This window comes from Podarcis tiliguerta (assembly GCF_965153285.1).
Source record: "Podarcis tiliguerta genome assembly, chromosome: 3".
NCBI lineage: Eukaryota > Metazoa > Chordata > Lepidosauria > Squamata > Lacertidae > Podarcis > Podarcis tiliguerta.
In genome coordinates, this window is record NC_139536.1 from 26,380,183 (window position 1) to 26,395,388 (window position 15,206).

Genomic DNA, 15,206 nt, shown 5'->3' on the forward strand with positions numbered 1-15,206 from the left:
TATCTAAAAAGAAAAATAACCTAAAATTCTTCCCTGATTGTGCTTTAACAGATTTTGTACAGCCCACTAACTGTTACTCACACTAATGTCTGAACACTATCGTCACCAAAACTACCCATTCCACTTAGAATGACACAAAGCCACTCTACAACCTAATTACTTTGCAATTATCTAGATTACCTCTTAATCGTCCTTTATAGTGAACATAGTTAACTCCCACATAACCTCTTGTTTCAGGGAACACTGTCGAAGAACTCTAGCGCTTAACAACAAGATGAGACAGCCCTGTGGTTTTAGGATATCTAGTGCAATTTGCAGCTGTTTCCTGGTTTGCAAAAAAACACACCAAAACAACAACAACAAACAAACCCCACCCACACAATCCCAGTTTGTTTTGGCAATTTGGTGTGCTGGTGCTGAGTGATGGCAAACCTGAAATGGGAAACTGATTTTGGAGCTGGCACAAAGAATATCTACAAGATGGTTCAAGGGGAAGTGGAAGGCTGCAGATTTAGTTTACACATGTGGTGTCTTCCCTTCCCCCCCTTTTTGTTCTATGTCCATTATGGGAGGACACTTAGCTGGCCAGCCACTTGCAAGAGTTCTGCTGGCAAGTGGTTTCTGATGGGCAGCCAGTGGCGATGATTTCCAACCTCCCAAAATAGGTTCTAGGTGGAAGTCATAGTAGAAACCTACATAGTGCATCTTTTTGGAGCAGGGAACTCATCAGTGCTCCATCAGCAGAGCTTTCATTCTGGGTGACCAGCTCCTTAATCTCCATTACTCTCCCCCTGCCCCTGAGACAAGGAATCAGAAGGAATCCACTGCTCCACCATACTACATACATACCTCCCTCTTCTTCTCTCTTCTCAGAATTACCTCATCTTCCTGGAAATTGGTAAAATGCCCTTTTCCAACTCACCCTCTATGAGTTGAATTGGGGTATTTGATTGGGGTAGGGAATTTTCCATCAACCCTAATAATATCCTTGTGGGTTTCCTGAAAGCATGTGGTTGGTCACTATGAGAACAGAAAACTGGACTAGATAAGTCTTTGGTCTGAACTCAGCAGGCCTCGTCTGATGTTCCCAGAAGCTGAGAAAATAGTCATAACCCGGTGTCCCATAATTGTGGAATCATTTTAAAGCAATAATGACTATGCAGGAAATCAGTTTATGTTAGATAAGCATAAACAGGAGGGCAACAACTGCAAACATTTGTGAGCTGAGGGTTTGGAGGGCAGGGATACAGAAGATTTTCATGAGTGAGCCACCCTGCTCCACACCATGTCAGTAAACTGTAGTGTCACCTGTCTTAGGTGGGACACTTTGCAGTTTTGCCCCACCAAACCAGCTGCTACTGCATGCTGGTCAAAAGTTCCTGCAGTATTCCTCCCCTGCTAGGGTTGCCATATTTCAAAAAGTAAAAACCAGGACACCCCGGAAGTTGTTGAGATTTTCTTTTTTACACACACACACACACACACACACACACACTTTTTCCTTGCCAAAGATCCAGGACAAACCACCACCTGCCGAAAATTCCCCCCAGACGTCACTTCCGCCTTTCAAATCCCAGTAGTGTCCAGGAAAATCCAGTCATATGGCAGTCCTATCCCCCACTTCTGTTGCTGCACCATGGACAGAACAAGCAAGAGTTGGACTTGTTCCACCATCCAGATCTGGGTTCGCGGTTTTTCTCTCTCCAAACGAATAAACCTAGTATTTCAAGATTGTTTCAGGAAACAAACAAGCTGGACTCTGTATTGCTTTGTTTGCCATGCAACAGGAGCAGGGGAGGAGCACCGCAAGCACTTTTGAGAAGCGTGTACCAGCGCACTGCTCATTCACATCAAACCACTGGTGATGTGTGAACTGGACCAACGAATGCATCATTAACTGAGATTTGCATTACGGCGAACAGTGCTATGACTTTTTCATTTTGGATTACAAGACTCCCTCCCTGATCCCCCCCATAACATTTTGTATTTTTATTTGAAGATGCAGCCACGCCTGGTGCTGCCTTGTATCTGCCTGGTTCCTCTTAACATGCACTTTGCACCATCAAAGCAGGTTTCGAGGAAGGCCCTTTGAAGCCAAGTGGACTTCAAAGTTGGTGGCAAGGCTTTGTAGTTCAGCTCATGCATCTAACTGACTCGTTTCTAAAACTGGAGGATTACAAATCCTCACTGGCTTTATCTGTTGCTTCAAACAGGAGAAATGCATAGTGGCAGGCTTGCTTTGCAATAAGGGCCTTCCTTCACTTAAAGGACGACCTGGACAGCTGCATTCTTCATCAAATGCTAAGTTACATTATCGGTTTATCGCCAAGGGGAGGGAAGGATTGAGGTTGGGGTTTTTTTTTTTTGCCTGCATCACATATAATCCACTCTGAAGCTGTTAATTCATTCATTAGGCACTTAATTGTATTCTCTTTTTAATTAAAAAGGGTAGCAGCCCAAATGGTATATATTGTTATTTGATCTACGTAGATGCAGGGCTACTGCACTGCTGGTAACAGCCCGTTTAATTACACACACAGGGAGACACAAATGTGTTTGTTTGTGTGTGTGTGTGTGTGTGTGTGTGTGTGTGTGTATGCTCACCTCATCAAGGTCATACCTTCTCTTTCTAGTGTGCATCTGAAATACATGGCTCACTGCCCTTAGAAAGAGAATGAAAAATGTACATCAGCAGAGACATGAAAGAGAGCCAAAATAAAGCAATGAAAACAGCAACAAGAAAAATAGATGCTGGCCTATTTTTCAAAGCAGTAAGGAGAAATCCTGGTTCTACCCTAGGATTTCCACTTTAATGTTATCAAAAAAAAAAGTAAGGGCCACCGCCATAGAAACAACTTTAAGGTTTTCTTCACATATTATGTTTGTGTAATACATAAGAAGATCTACAGAGCAGTCCTACGGATGTCATTTCAGAAGCAAGTCCCTTTCACTTCAGTGGAGTTTACTCCTGAGTAAGTGTGTACAGGATCACAGAGACAGCACGTGTACAGCTTTGCACCTAAACACTTTATTTATTAAATGGAGGGGGGAATAATTCTTGGTGCTTTGTGCATGGAAATAATTACTGCCAAGTACTCCTGGAGAGCCAGTGTGGTGTAGTGGTTAAGAGCGGTAGTCTCCTAATCTGGGGAACCGGGTTCGTGTCTCCGCTCCTCCACCTGCAGCTGCTGGGTGACCTTGGGCCAGTCACACTTCTCTGAAGTCTCTCAGCCCCACTCACCTCACAGAGTGTTTGTTGTGGGGGAGGAAGGGAAAGGAGAATGTTAGCCGCTTTGAGACTCCTTAAAGGGAGTGAAAGGCGGGATATCAAATCCAAACTCTTCTTCTTCTCCTCTATAGTTATTGACTCTTTTCCTGAGGTATCACACTTTGACCAGTTGATTTACATCTTGTGCTATGTTAACTTCTGATGTTGAGATTGAAGTGTGTTTGGTAGGCTTTGTTAGTGTTTTGTAGAGAAATATATACATGACTTAAAAGCATTATGGATAACAAAAAGAAAAAAACGAGCAACACAAAATGGTGAAAACTATGGAAAAACTAGAGGTCGCCTTTATGGCTATCTTGTGGGAACCCATCCTTGAAAGATTCCATGTTGGAAGTGTCAGCCTACGAGAAGAAATGCTAGATATTTGTGCTTGAGCCCATTTGCTGGAGTATTTTACCGCCTACATTGCTACTTTGTGTGAAAGTTTTCAAAGTTTTGAGGAAGAAGTACTTGACCTTAGTGATGTCATGAGTAGAAATCATGTCTTCAACAGCAAAAAAACCCTAAACACTTCCACAAGACCATGTCTGATGAAGCATGAGAAAATAAAGTTGTTTTGGAAGGCTCTCCAAAGTTCAGTGCAGAATCATTTTATCCAGTTATTAATAGATTACTCACTTGCATGAAGTTCACATATTAGTGCCTTCAAAGTTGCACTCGGCAAGTTTCGATTCCTCAGCAATTTGACTGAGATGTCGAGTGAAAACATCTTCAATGCTGCTACAGATTTACAAGAATGTTACCCCAAAGCCCTTGTTAAATAATTTCCTTAAGCATTTTTTTTCCAGTTTAAGTGTCTTGTGAAACTGTCATGTTTGCCACTGCCTTCCCTAAACATTATATGAGATAACAAAATGGAGAGAGCTTCTCTAAATGTAGATGTTGCCCTCTGAATTTACTTGTGGTTGCCCATCACCAACTTCAGTGTCGAGAGGTGGTTTTCAAAAATGGCACAAAGAAAAAATGAAGTAAGGGCAAGCATGCTGAATGCAAGACTAAACACTTTGGTGCTGATGAGTACAGAAGCAAGTCCTCTGTGCAGCGTAGCGTTTGAGAACATAATCAATGACTTTACAGAAGCAAAGGCAAGAAAGGTCAACAGTGAGGTAAAGCTTCTTTTCTGTCTAACTCTTCATCATTTCACCGGGTACCAGACAACATATGTGCACCGTTAATTTTTAGGCACCTAACTCGCAACATTTCTTTTTATACTGCAGTTTTCTAGTGCATTGTCTGCCATTGTTTTATTTTTACTGCTGTGTTGTTAGTGGGTTTTGAATTTTTATACTGCAACAGACACATATCTGAAAGGTACAGTTCTGAAAACCCATGATTGACTGGTCCAAAAACATTCAGAAGTTCACAGATTAGCCACCCTTGAATTAATTAACGATTAGAAAAAACCGAGTACTCACTCCTTGCGGAAACAGCTTCTCCTCAAAATGTCACTTGCAAGTTCCTGGAGAAAGTGAAGGTACTTCAACTCTTCTTCTCTTCATAAGCATGAAACAGGATACCAAGATTAAATTAAATAAATACTGCTTAAATTAAAGAAATACTGCTTTTTATGCTTTACCAATTTTGCTAGCAACTTCAAGTACTTTAGATGAAAGGCAGATCAATGGGCATGACCTGTCAAATTTAAGCATTTTGTAGACCCACTGATTTGAATGCGACAATAAAGCTAATAGGTGTTACTCTTGCATTTATTTATTTTTAATGTTGTGATTGCTTCAAATACCATGAAGCATTTCAGAGGCCCTGGCTTCAACTCATGCCATGTCACCTCTGAAATTCCAGAAATCTATCTGACTCCCCACTTTAACACATACCCCTATTAGATATGCCGAACCTGAACATACTAAAAAGGGCCCCATTTGCAATATACATTTAAAGCGGTACCATACCACTTTAAATAGTCATGGCTTCTCCCAAAGAATCCTGGGAACTGTAGTTTGTTAATGGTGTTGAGAGTTTTTAGGAGACCCTCCCCATGTCCCCTCACAGAGCTACAATTCACAGAGTGGTTTAACAGTCAATCCCTCTTCCCAGGGAGCCCTGGGAATTGTAGTTATGTACCATGAATGGAGTACAACTCAGTACCCTTAACAAACTACAGTTCCCAGGATTCTGTGCAGGGAGCCATGGCTGTTTGAAGTGGTACAGGACTGTTTTAGATGTATAGTGGGGTCTAGGGCTATTGGTCCCTTCAGCCAACTTACAGGCTACTTCACAGCCTCATGTAAGTTACTGCACTAAAATCCTTTAATTGCCAGTGATAGAACAAGATAGAACCAGTTGCAGGCTAAGTCTGCTCTGTCCCTGAGGCACAAAATGTCACATCAATATGGGAACTAAGTGAGAGAATCAGGAAATAAGGCAGGAGGAGAAAGTCAGTGACACAAAAGAAAAACATAGTTTGAAGGGAACACACCTTCAACCAGCAAGGAAATCAATGCAGAGAGTAAGGAGTTAGAGCAGGAAAGAAGCACAGCAGCGGAAATGATATTTATTTTGAAGAAATAAAGACTTCAGTTTTACATAAGTCCAGACTCTTCATTAATAGTAAACTCCTTATCCAACTTTGACTGTACTGCGGACTATGAACCAGACACATCCTCCTCCTTTTTCCTTGTACGCCTATATTGTACTGATCACTGACAAGATAAAAGTTACAAAGACAGAGAGAGGATTTGTCCTGCAAACAAGATGCTGGACTACATAACCATTTGGCTTTTGGTGTGACCCAGCAGGCCTCTTCTGAAGTTCTTATAACTCAGTTATCTTCATATTCCAGGTTGTCTGAATCTTTTATAAGCATTAGGTTTTTAGTATTGCATTACATAGGGACGGGTGTGTTGCTGTTATTATTATGATTATTATTAAATAATGTACAATATACTTACTTTGCAAGAAGCAGTGAGTGAAGAGAAATTGAGTTATGTGGGTGTTTCTACAATGGACAAAAAGAAAACAAGCAATTGCTTTATATTCTAGTATCGCTTAATCTTGTATTTTGTAATTCTACAATAGCTAGCTTCCTGCTAGATGCATTATGTGAACCAACAGTGGTCTAACCACTGTTTGCTTTCTAGAAAAGTACCCTCTTTTAATAGGGAAGCTCATAAGGTACACAGTGTGTAGGCATGCACAGAGAAGATGTCCTAGGAATCAGTATGAGGAAAGGTACTTGAGAACTGATCATAAATCTCTCGGGTGCAGTTCTTACAATATAAACCACACACTCCTTGCATTTATTTGTTTGTTTGTTTTACATGTCAATATTGTTTACAAAAGAAGTGCACTACATATCAAATTTGAGCCTGCTTTCTGCTTGAATGTAGATAACAAAAAATACTTATTATTTTAAATAAAATAGGGCAAATCCTCAGGTACAGGCAGCTCCCATTTTGTGACCATTCAAAGCATGTGCAGGTCATTTTCTGACCCGGAAGAGGGCAGGGCATAACAGGGGAAGGGTGGGCTTATGCAACCCTTTGCAGAGTCGGGGTTTGCCTGTATAAACTTCAGAGTTTAAAATCTGTGAGTCCCTGATCAAATTTCACAATAGGTTCATAAGGGAGGAGTCCTTCATGCTGTTGGGAAGTTTTTTTGAGCCAGTGGAGACTTTCAGCAGTGGAACAGGAAGAGAAGGGATTTCTGCTGATTCTCCCTCCCACTGCAGTCGCCTGACCCCCCTCCCCACCCCACAGTCTGCTCCAAAGGGTTGAGGGACCCTTCAGAACTTCAGTGGAGGTGAGGTGGGGTTGTGGGACAGAGAAAGGATCAGCAAAAATTGCCTTCATTCCTGTTCTGCTGAAAGAAGACTTCACTGGATCAAGGACCTTCTGACAGCATGAGGGTTACAATTGCGCTGTTTCTGATCTCGTGAAAAATAAGCGAAAACCCAGGCAAATTAGTCTCCCAATGGTGCCCTATTGCCCGTTGTTTTACCAAAGAGGCAAAAATATGATGTTCATTGTTGAGCCTTGCTTTGAAAGGTGCAAAACAGGTCTGGAAATTTTTGCTTAGGTAGGAATAAGCTAACCACACCATTTTTATACCAGCTCAGGAAGGCATTTATGATTACACATGTGCTTTTGTGATACCTTAGGAACATAGGAAGCTGCCTTAAACTGAGCCCACAATTGGCCCCATCTAACTCAGTATTGTCTACACTGACGAGCCCTGTATCCCAAGGGTTTCAGGCAAGGAGTTTCTCCCAGCCTTACTTGGAAATATCAGGGTTTGACTCCCTTCTGCATTCAAAGCAGATGCTCTAATACTGAGCTACAGTCCTTCCCTGCATTCTGAAACTGCTCTTATTTTCCATTTTTTTTTAAAAAAAAATTGCATTAATCAGGAAAAGTAAAAGGAGAAACTTTACGTTCAGACATTTTCCTTTGCTATTTTCTTAAAGGGTAAAATATGGCAAAGTGAAAGGATATTGTGTTCCTCAAGATCTCTAACTACATTACTTTAACTGAACATATTGTTTGTGATTTTATGGTCTCTTTTTTTGCAGGGAGAATACTGGGTTGGGTGATTCAGCAATTATTGTTGGGTGATTCAGCAGTTATGCTTTTAAACACCTATTGTCATATCCTTTAGGGACAGCTCAGTCAGTAGAGCGTGAGACTTAATCTCAGGGCTGTGGGTTCAAGCCCCATGTTGGGCAAATGGATTCTATGATTCGACTGTTTATTTTAAGGCTAGGCCTGTTTTAGATCAAAAAGGGCCACTCTTATCACCCCCCTTGAAATACTAGATTTCCTAAGTACAATTTTCAATTGCTTTCATAACAGTTTGACTTAACAGACCTAGTAACATTATTCACTGTGTTTTAAAAAAACTTTAGCCATTCCTGATGCATTTCTATCATGTTTGTAATTGCTTTTTAAAATCACACTATGCTCAAGACCAGAATTGCTTATATTTCTGAATATTTCTGCTCGTGTAATTTCATTCAGCACCCAAACAGGGAACAACAACCTTGACTGGATGCCTCACAGAGTAATCTGCATAAGATCTTAGACATTCATCTTCCGAAGACCTGAAAAATGAAAAACGAAATGTTGAATAACACTGACAGGCCATGGCTGTGTTTAGCCCACTACATGCAAACTAAGCTGATGAGTGGCTTACCTGTTAAACTTATTTGGTCTTTCAAACGATTGTTGATGAAGCGAGGGACTTTTCTTTCCATGTGGGCCATTATAATACCTGTATTTTGAAAGGTATGGCTTGCTAGCTGTTTTCAAAACTCTTGGAGTAAAAGGCTGCACTGTTTCAGTGAACCACTGTGCATGTCTGTCCAGGAGATCAGCAGCAAAAAAATTCTTCTGACGGATTTGAAGCTTCTTCTTTCTGGCATGGCTCAGAACTGGCAGGTGAGACTTGGTGGATGAAAGAGGACGTTGCGGGAAAATACTTCTGCCATTGTTTTGAGTCTGAGATAAAGACCACTGGACAATATCATGGATGGCCTCCTCTGCTCTCAAAACTGGGGAATGACTACTTGAAAGCATCTTCTTGAAACACGGAGGAGAGTGCTGCTCTGTTTTTTTCAAGGATCGCATTCGTCCACTGGAAGTGTAAGTCGGGCTGCTCTGTAGCCACTGCAGATGGGAGAAAAAACATTTCCTGACTACTTTCGTTACATTGTAGAGAAGGTATTTTTTCATGTTGTAAGCCATCTTCAGCATGGTTTGAACTATGAAAAGGCGGCATACATAATTATGTATGTGTGGTTTTTGTTCAGGACTGTCTCGGTTCACGTGTCACGGTAAACCACAGTTAATGCTACCTGGTGTTATATTGTGACTGCGGTTTGCAGGTTTGCACCTACAAAACATCACTAGTGGGCCATCAGTTGCATGGACCTGACAAAAACAATTTCTTCCAAACATAGAAGTAACCACAATACCTCATCTCTGCATCAATCTCTAAATTGTATTTGGTTAGATGTTACATGACTTCCTGCTTATAAGTCCAGAGAGAAAGTAGGCCTCTTCAGACAGGCAGGTGATGAGTTTTGGGAGCAAGTATATTCTGCAACATGTCATTGTTGCAATAATGAAGCATTAGTGGTAGATTTATACTGAACCATCTGCACATAATTAGCTGCTCATTGATGCTTCCCCCAATGTTACTGCAATATTGCCATCTAAAGGGCCACTCTTGAACTATAGCGACTATTGTTTTCAGCCCAGCCAGCTCTTTGCCCTGCTAGGTTTCTAGTTCCATGGATTCTTTTTAATGCAAGGAAGTATTTTCTGACCTCAAGGATTTCCTTCACTGTTTAAAAAAAGCGTGGGAAATACGCAAAACTCTGCTTACCCAAAGTCTGCAGTGGGACAAATTGATCACTTCAGAATTCTTACCCCATTATTGTGTGGCATGTTTACAGTTGAGGACTTGGTTGCACATAAAATTTACCTTGCCAGGGTCTGACTTAAAGGTAAAGGGACCCCTGACCGTTAGGTCCAGTCATGGACGACTCTGGGGTTGCAGTGCTCATCTCGCTTTACTGGCTGAGGGAGCCGGTGTACAGTCTTGTGGCCAGCATGACTAAGCTGCTTCTGGCGAACCAGAGCAGCGCATGGAAAGGCTGTTTACCTTCCCGCCAGAGGAATAAATAGACCTATTTATCTACTTGCACTTTGATGTGCTTTAGAACTGCTAGGTTGGCAGGAGCAGGGACCGGGCAACAAGAGCTCACCCCGTCGCGGGAATTTGAACCGCTGACCTTCTGATTGGCAAGCCCTAGGCTCTGTGGTTTAAGCCACAGCGCCACCTGCGTCCCTAAGTCAGGGTCTGACTTAGAAGTCCCCAAAAGCTGTGGGGTTTTTTTTTAGGTGGGAGCAGGTTTGCCACGATGGCATCACTGTTTCTTGTTGAGGTGAGGCAAAAACAACAGGATGAAGTGAGTGACTGTGATATTGAGCTGAAGGTGGCACTGAACACAGCTTAGGTCATCGTGTCAATGTTTATGGCTAATGTCTCCGACTCACAGGAACATGCCAGATCACATGGGGCATGTGCCAATTAGTTTCAGTTGCAGAGTGGGCGAAACAAATGGTGCTGGGGAAAACAGTTTAAATTAAATACTGACTGCGCAATGCCCGGCTTAATGCTAATCTAATAGTAATAAGAAGTTTAATTAAAACAAAAACAAGCTACGTTGAGTAAGGGGAAGCCAGGAGTGCCGCTGAGCAGCCACCAACCCAAAGGAGTTGTTCAGCACACAAGTCCTCCACCCTGGAAGAAAGCAGATTTTAAAAATCCTGGTAATTTTAGTTTGTTTAGGTTGCTGGCAACTGTGAGGTGCAAACTACAATTCCCAGGATACTTTAGGGGAAGTAACATGGTTTAAATGTGCATTAAATGTATGGTCCCTTCTACAATTCTATGATTCATTCCAAATGCAAGATTATCCTGATTTTCCCCCATGGTCATCACCAGACTATCATATGAAACTATGTCTGGAGATCCATGAAATTTTAAAACAATATAATGCTTTCAATGGTACAGTTAGGTAACTTAGACTCTGGACATACTGGGGAGAACTTCTTTTAGATGGTAGAGTGTGCTACTTCACGTAATTCATAAATTAAGTAATATCTAATAAGTTTAAAATGTGGTAAGCTAACCTTGCTGGGTTTCTCATTCTGTTGAGTGGGGCCGTGGACCTCTGCCCTCCCCCCAAATCCTACCCTGATGGCATGACTGAGTTCTTGTTTTCTTTCCAGCTGCCAGCTTATATTCAAGCATTTATGGACAACATGGAAGTCTAGAGACTTGCTTTACTTTTTTAGAGGAGGAAAAAATGGAAAGCTGAGATTGTAGGAATTCTTAATAGGAGTGGAAAGTGCCAGCCATAGGTTGAGCAAGCTTGGGACGTTGTCCCTTGGCAGCAAACCAGGAAAGCAGCTAATGTTTCAGTGCCTTCAGAAATAAGTCGCATACAGATTGCACAATCAATATCCTCCACATACTTTACAATTCTCCGTGGAAACACTCCTGGGATGACATGGAGGTCCAGAAGGGATCCAGGACATTTCTTTCTTGTATTTCTCAACTGCTTTAATGAGCGCGTCTCTTTTCTGCTGGTCCTGGTCTGCACAGGGGAAAACAGGAAGGGTTTGTAAGTACAAATTAAATGGCATTTCAGCTTCTTGGAGTAGAATAAATAAACACAATGGCATGGATAGAAGCTGGACAAGGAGTGCTCCTGCAATTACATGTATACCTTCACCTAGTTGGGAATGGATGTCTCCAGTCTATTTCTTGTCCAGGTCACTTCTTCATCCAGCGCACTGCTAAACAAGGAAATTGGTTCCCCCACATAAGAAGCAGTGATAGCCACCACCTTCTACCACATGTGGTGGACATGTAAGGTAACAAAAGCATAATGGGAAATGATATATAATGAATTTGGGGGAAAAAATGTTTAAAATAGCTTTTGTTAAAAAACCAGAAGCCTTTTTATTAGGAATTGTAGGTACTGATATTCCAAAGGAGCAGAAAAGACTTTTTATGTATGTGACAGCAGCCACACGGATATTACTAGCACAGAGATGGAAAGAAGACAAAGTCCCTACCAGAGTGGAATGGCAAACTAAGCTATTGAATTATGCCAAAATAGCAAAAGTGACTGGAACACTCAAGAACCAAGAAGACCAAAACTTCAATAAAGAATGGGGATTTTTAAAAAATGAATCTTGGAGACCACTGTAGGCAGATGAAAACATTAGCAGGATTGTACTAATACTTGTAATGTAGCAAATATTATGGACAAAATGGAAAGACATAAAAGATGGATTATGAAATAATATGCAGTTGAAAAGGCTGACAATAGGACCCATGGATGGAAAGGTGGGTCAGAGAAATCTCTAAATAGAGATGTATTTTGTATTGTTATAATTCTATATTTGTAAAATTCAAAAAAATAAATCAAAAAAAGCAAAAAAAAAAAAAAAAAAAAGCAGGGATGGTCACCAATACGTATGGATTTAAAAGGAGTTTAGCCTTGTACAGGGCTTTTTTTCAGCCGGAACTCTCTGGAAATCAGTTCTGGCATCTCTCAGGTGGGGGCCATTGCCATTATAAGAGAACAAGGTGAGTTCTGGCATGGTGAGTTCCAGCACCTCTTTTTCTAGAAAAATACCACCGGCCTTATCCTTCACAGATTTATCAATTGATGGCTACTAGCTATGATAAAAATGTTCTACCTCTACTCTCAGAGGCTGTTTGCCTCTGAACACCAGTTGCTTTAAGTCACAAGTGGGCAGAGAAAACACTGTTACACTCAGGTCCTTCTTACAAGCTTTCCATAGGTATCTGGTTGATCACTGAGAGAACAGGATTCTGGACTAGATGTGGGAGTTTTTGTTTTTGTTTGTTACTATCTTATGTGTTTTTGTGATTTCATATTGTGAACCACCCTGTCATCCCTGAATGAAAGGCGGTATACAAATTGAATAAATAAACAAATAATCTTTGGGTTGCAGCTAGAAGGAGTTCCGAAACAGCACTCTTCTCAGCCTCTAAGATCAGGGTCAGTTACTGGTCTTCAGCTGAGGAATGTAGTAAGTTGCCTTATACTGAGTCAGACCATTGGTCCATGCAGCTCAGCACTGTTGGCATTGACAGTTATCCAGGGTTTCAGGCAAGGGACCTTCCTAGCCCTTTCTGGAGATGCCAGGGATTGAACCTGGAACTGCAAAAGCAGATTCTCTACCACGGAGCTATGACAATTCCCTGCAGCTTGCGAAGAACAAATGGGTTGCAGCGGTGGCACCATGATTCTTTCAAATGCTTTTAAGACAAGTGAAGGAGAAAGGGAAAGGAAGAACAGTAGGCTGTAGGCAGGAAAAACAGAGGAGTATTAAGAGACACTAAGAGGGAAACAGAAGAGAGGGAAGAAAGAGGGAGGTGGACATCATACGAAAAAAATAAAATAAAAGTGGGTCCCACAATATTGACCGAGTTAAAGTTGGGTCTAAAAAGGTTGAAGATAATTAGTCTCGATGTGCCTTGTAACAATATCTCCCCAGAGTGATTTGAAGGACATGGTGGTGCCTCGAACTTTGAGATGTTAGAGGTCAATGCAAAAAGTATTGCTCTAAAAGCACATCATCTAACACCCACCAGCCTCTGCTCCGAGTAAGGAATCTTGGAAAAAGCATCATCCTATATTACCTGTAACATGACTAGCAGTGTTTTGTGTATTAGCAGGGAAATGCTACATGGCATAAGCCAGGAAAAAGCAATTGTTTGCAGAAAGAAATCCACTCATCTATTTTTCCATCCACAAACAATTGCTTTTCGCAATATTTTCATTAGCATTTTCTTCTGGTCATGGTAATCAGCTGTGTGCATTAGTATCTGGCACCCACTCACGTTCAGGAGAAGTCGTGTCTGGCACCGTTGACTTAACAGAATTGATTGCCCATCATCACCACCCTGTTTTCCTTGCTCCTGTTGGCATGGCTGTAAGTGACAGCTGTCTTCTCAGTCACCATTACTCTTTTGGGAACATATCCAGGGCACTGTATAACCAATTTGTCGAACTCAGTACAAACAATGTGATAAAACAATTTACTCCATGCTAGAAAGCTAGAAAGCTGGATATGGAACAACTGATTGGTTCAAAATCGGGAAAGGAGTACGACAAGGCTGTATTACTGTCTCCCTGCTTATTTAACTTATATGCAGAATTCATCATGTGAAAGGCTGGACTGGATGAATCCCAAGCTGGAATTATGATTGCCGGAAGAAATATCAACAACCTCAGATATGCAGATGACACAACTTTGATGGCAGAAAGTGAGGAGGAATTAAAGAACCTCTCAATGAGTTTGAAAGAGGGCCAGTGTGGTGTAGTGGTTAAGAGCGGTGGACTTGTAATCTGGTGAACCGGGTTCGCGTCTCCGCTCCTCCACATGCAGCTGCTGGGTGACCTTGGGCTAGTAACACTTCTTTTAAGTCTCTCAGCCCCACTCACCTCACAGAGCGTTTGTTGTGGGGTAGGAAGGGAAAGGAGAATGTTAGCCGCTTTGAGACTCCTTCGGGTAGTGATAAAGCGGGATATCAAATCCAAACTCTTCTTCTCTTCTTCAAAGAGGAGAGCACAAAATATGGTCTGAAGCTCAACATCAAAAAAACTAAGATCATGGCCACTGGTCCCATCATCGCCTGGCAAATAGAAGGGGAAGAAATGGAGGCAGTGAGAGATTTTACTTTCTTGGGCTCCATGATCACTGCATATGGTGACAGTAGTCACGAAATTAAAAGACGCCTGCTCCTTGGGAGAAAAGCGATGACAAACCTAGACAACATCTTAAAAAGCAGAGACATCACCTTGCTGACAAAGGTCCGTATAGTTAAAGCTATGGTTTTCCCAGCAGTGATGTATGGAAGTGAGAGCTGGACCATAAAGTAGGCTGATCACCGAAGAATTGATGCTTTTGAATTATGGTGCTGGAGGAGACTCTTGAGAGTCCCATGGACTGCAAGAAGATCAAACCACTCCATTCTGAAGGAAATCAGCCCTGAGTGCTCACTGGAAGGACAGATCCTGAAGCTGAGGCTCCAGTACTTTGGTCACCTGATGAGAAGATAAGACTCCCTGGAAAAGACCCTGATGTTGGGAAAGATGGAGGGCACAAGGAGAAGAGGACGACAGAGGACGAGATGGTTGGACAGTGTTCTCGAAGCTACCAACATGAATTTGACCGAACTGCGGGAGGCAGTGGAAGACAGGAGTGCCTGGCGTGCTCTGGTCCATGGGGTCACGAAGAGTTGGACATGACTACACGACTAAATAACAACAAACAACAAGAAAGCTTCAGAAGCAAAACTTGACATCCAGCCCACTCTGACTAGTACTAGCCTAGTCTTATGGGTGAGTGTT

At 41.9% G+C, this 15,206-nt stretch overlaps 1 protein-coding gene across 12 annotated transcripts in view; it reads right to left on the minus strand.

Moving 5' to 3' along the window:
• Positions 1–15,206, minus strand: part of LOC310674292 (spermatogenesis-associated protein 7 homolog) — a 55,900-nt gene that overhangs the window by 8,856 nt on the left and 31,838 nt on the right. For 10 of the 12 annotated variants that reach the window (XM_083433375.1, XM_083433364.1, XM_083433371.1 and 7 more), the window contains 6 exons: positions 11,287–11,408; positions 8,435–8,907; positions 8,282–8,342; positions 6,196–6,242; positions 4,705–4,782; positions 2,605–2,662 (listed from right to left, as the gene is read on the minus strand). In XM_083433375.1, the coding sequence (XP_083289501.1) occupies positions 2,605–2,662; positions 4,705–4,782; positions 6,196–6,242; positions 8,282–8,342; positions 8,435–8,907; positions 11,287–11,408 (839 nt within the window). The remainder of the gene's footprint in view (positions 1–2,604; positions 2,663–4,704; positions 4,783–6,195; positions 6,243–8,281; positions 8,343–8,434; positions 8,908–11,286; positions 11,409–15,206) is intronic. The other 2 variants (XM_083433365.1, XM_083433367.1) reach the window with 2 other exon arrangements.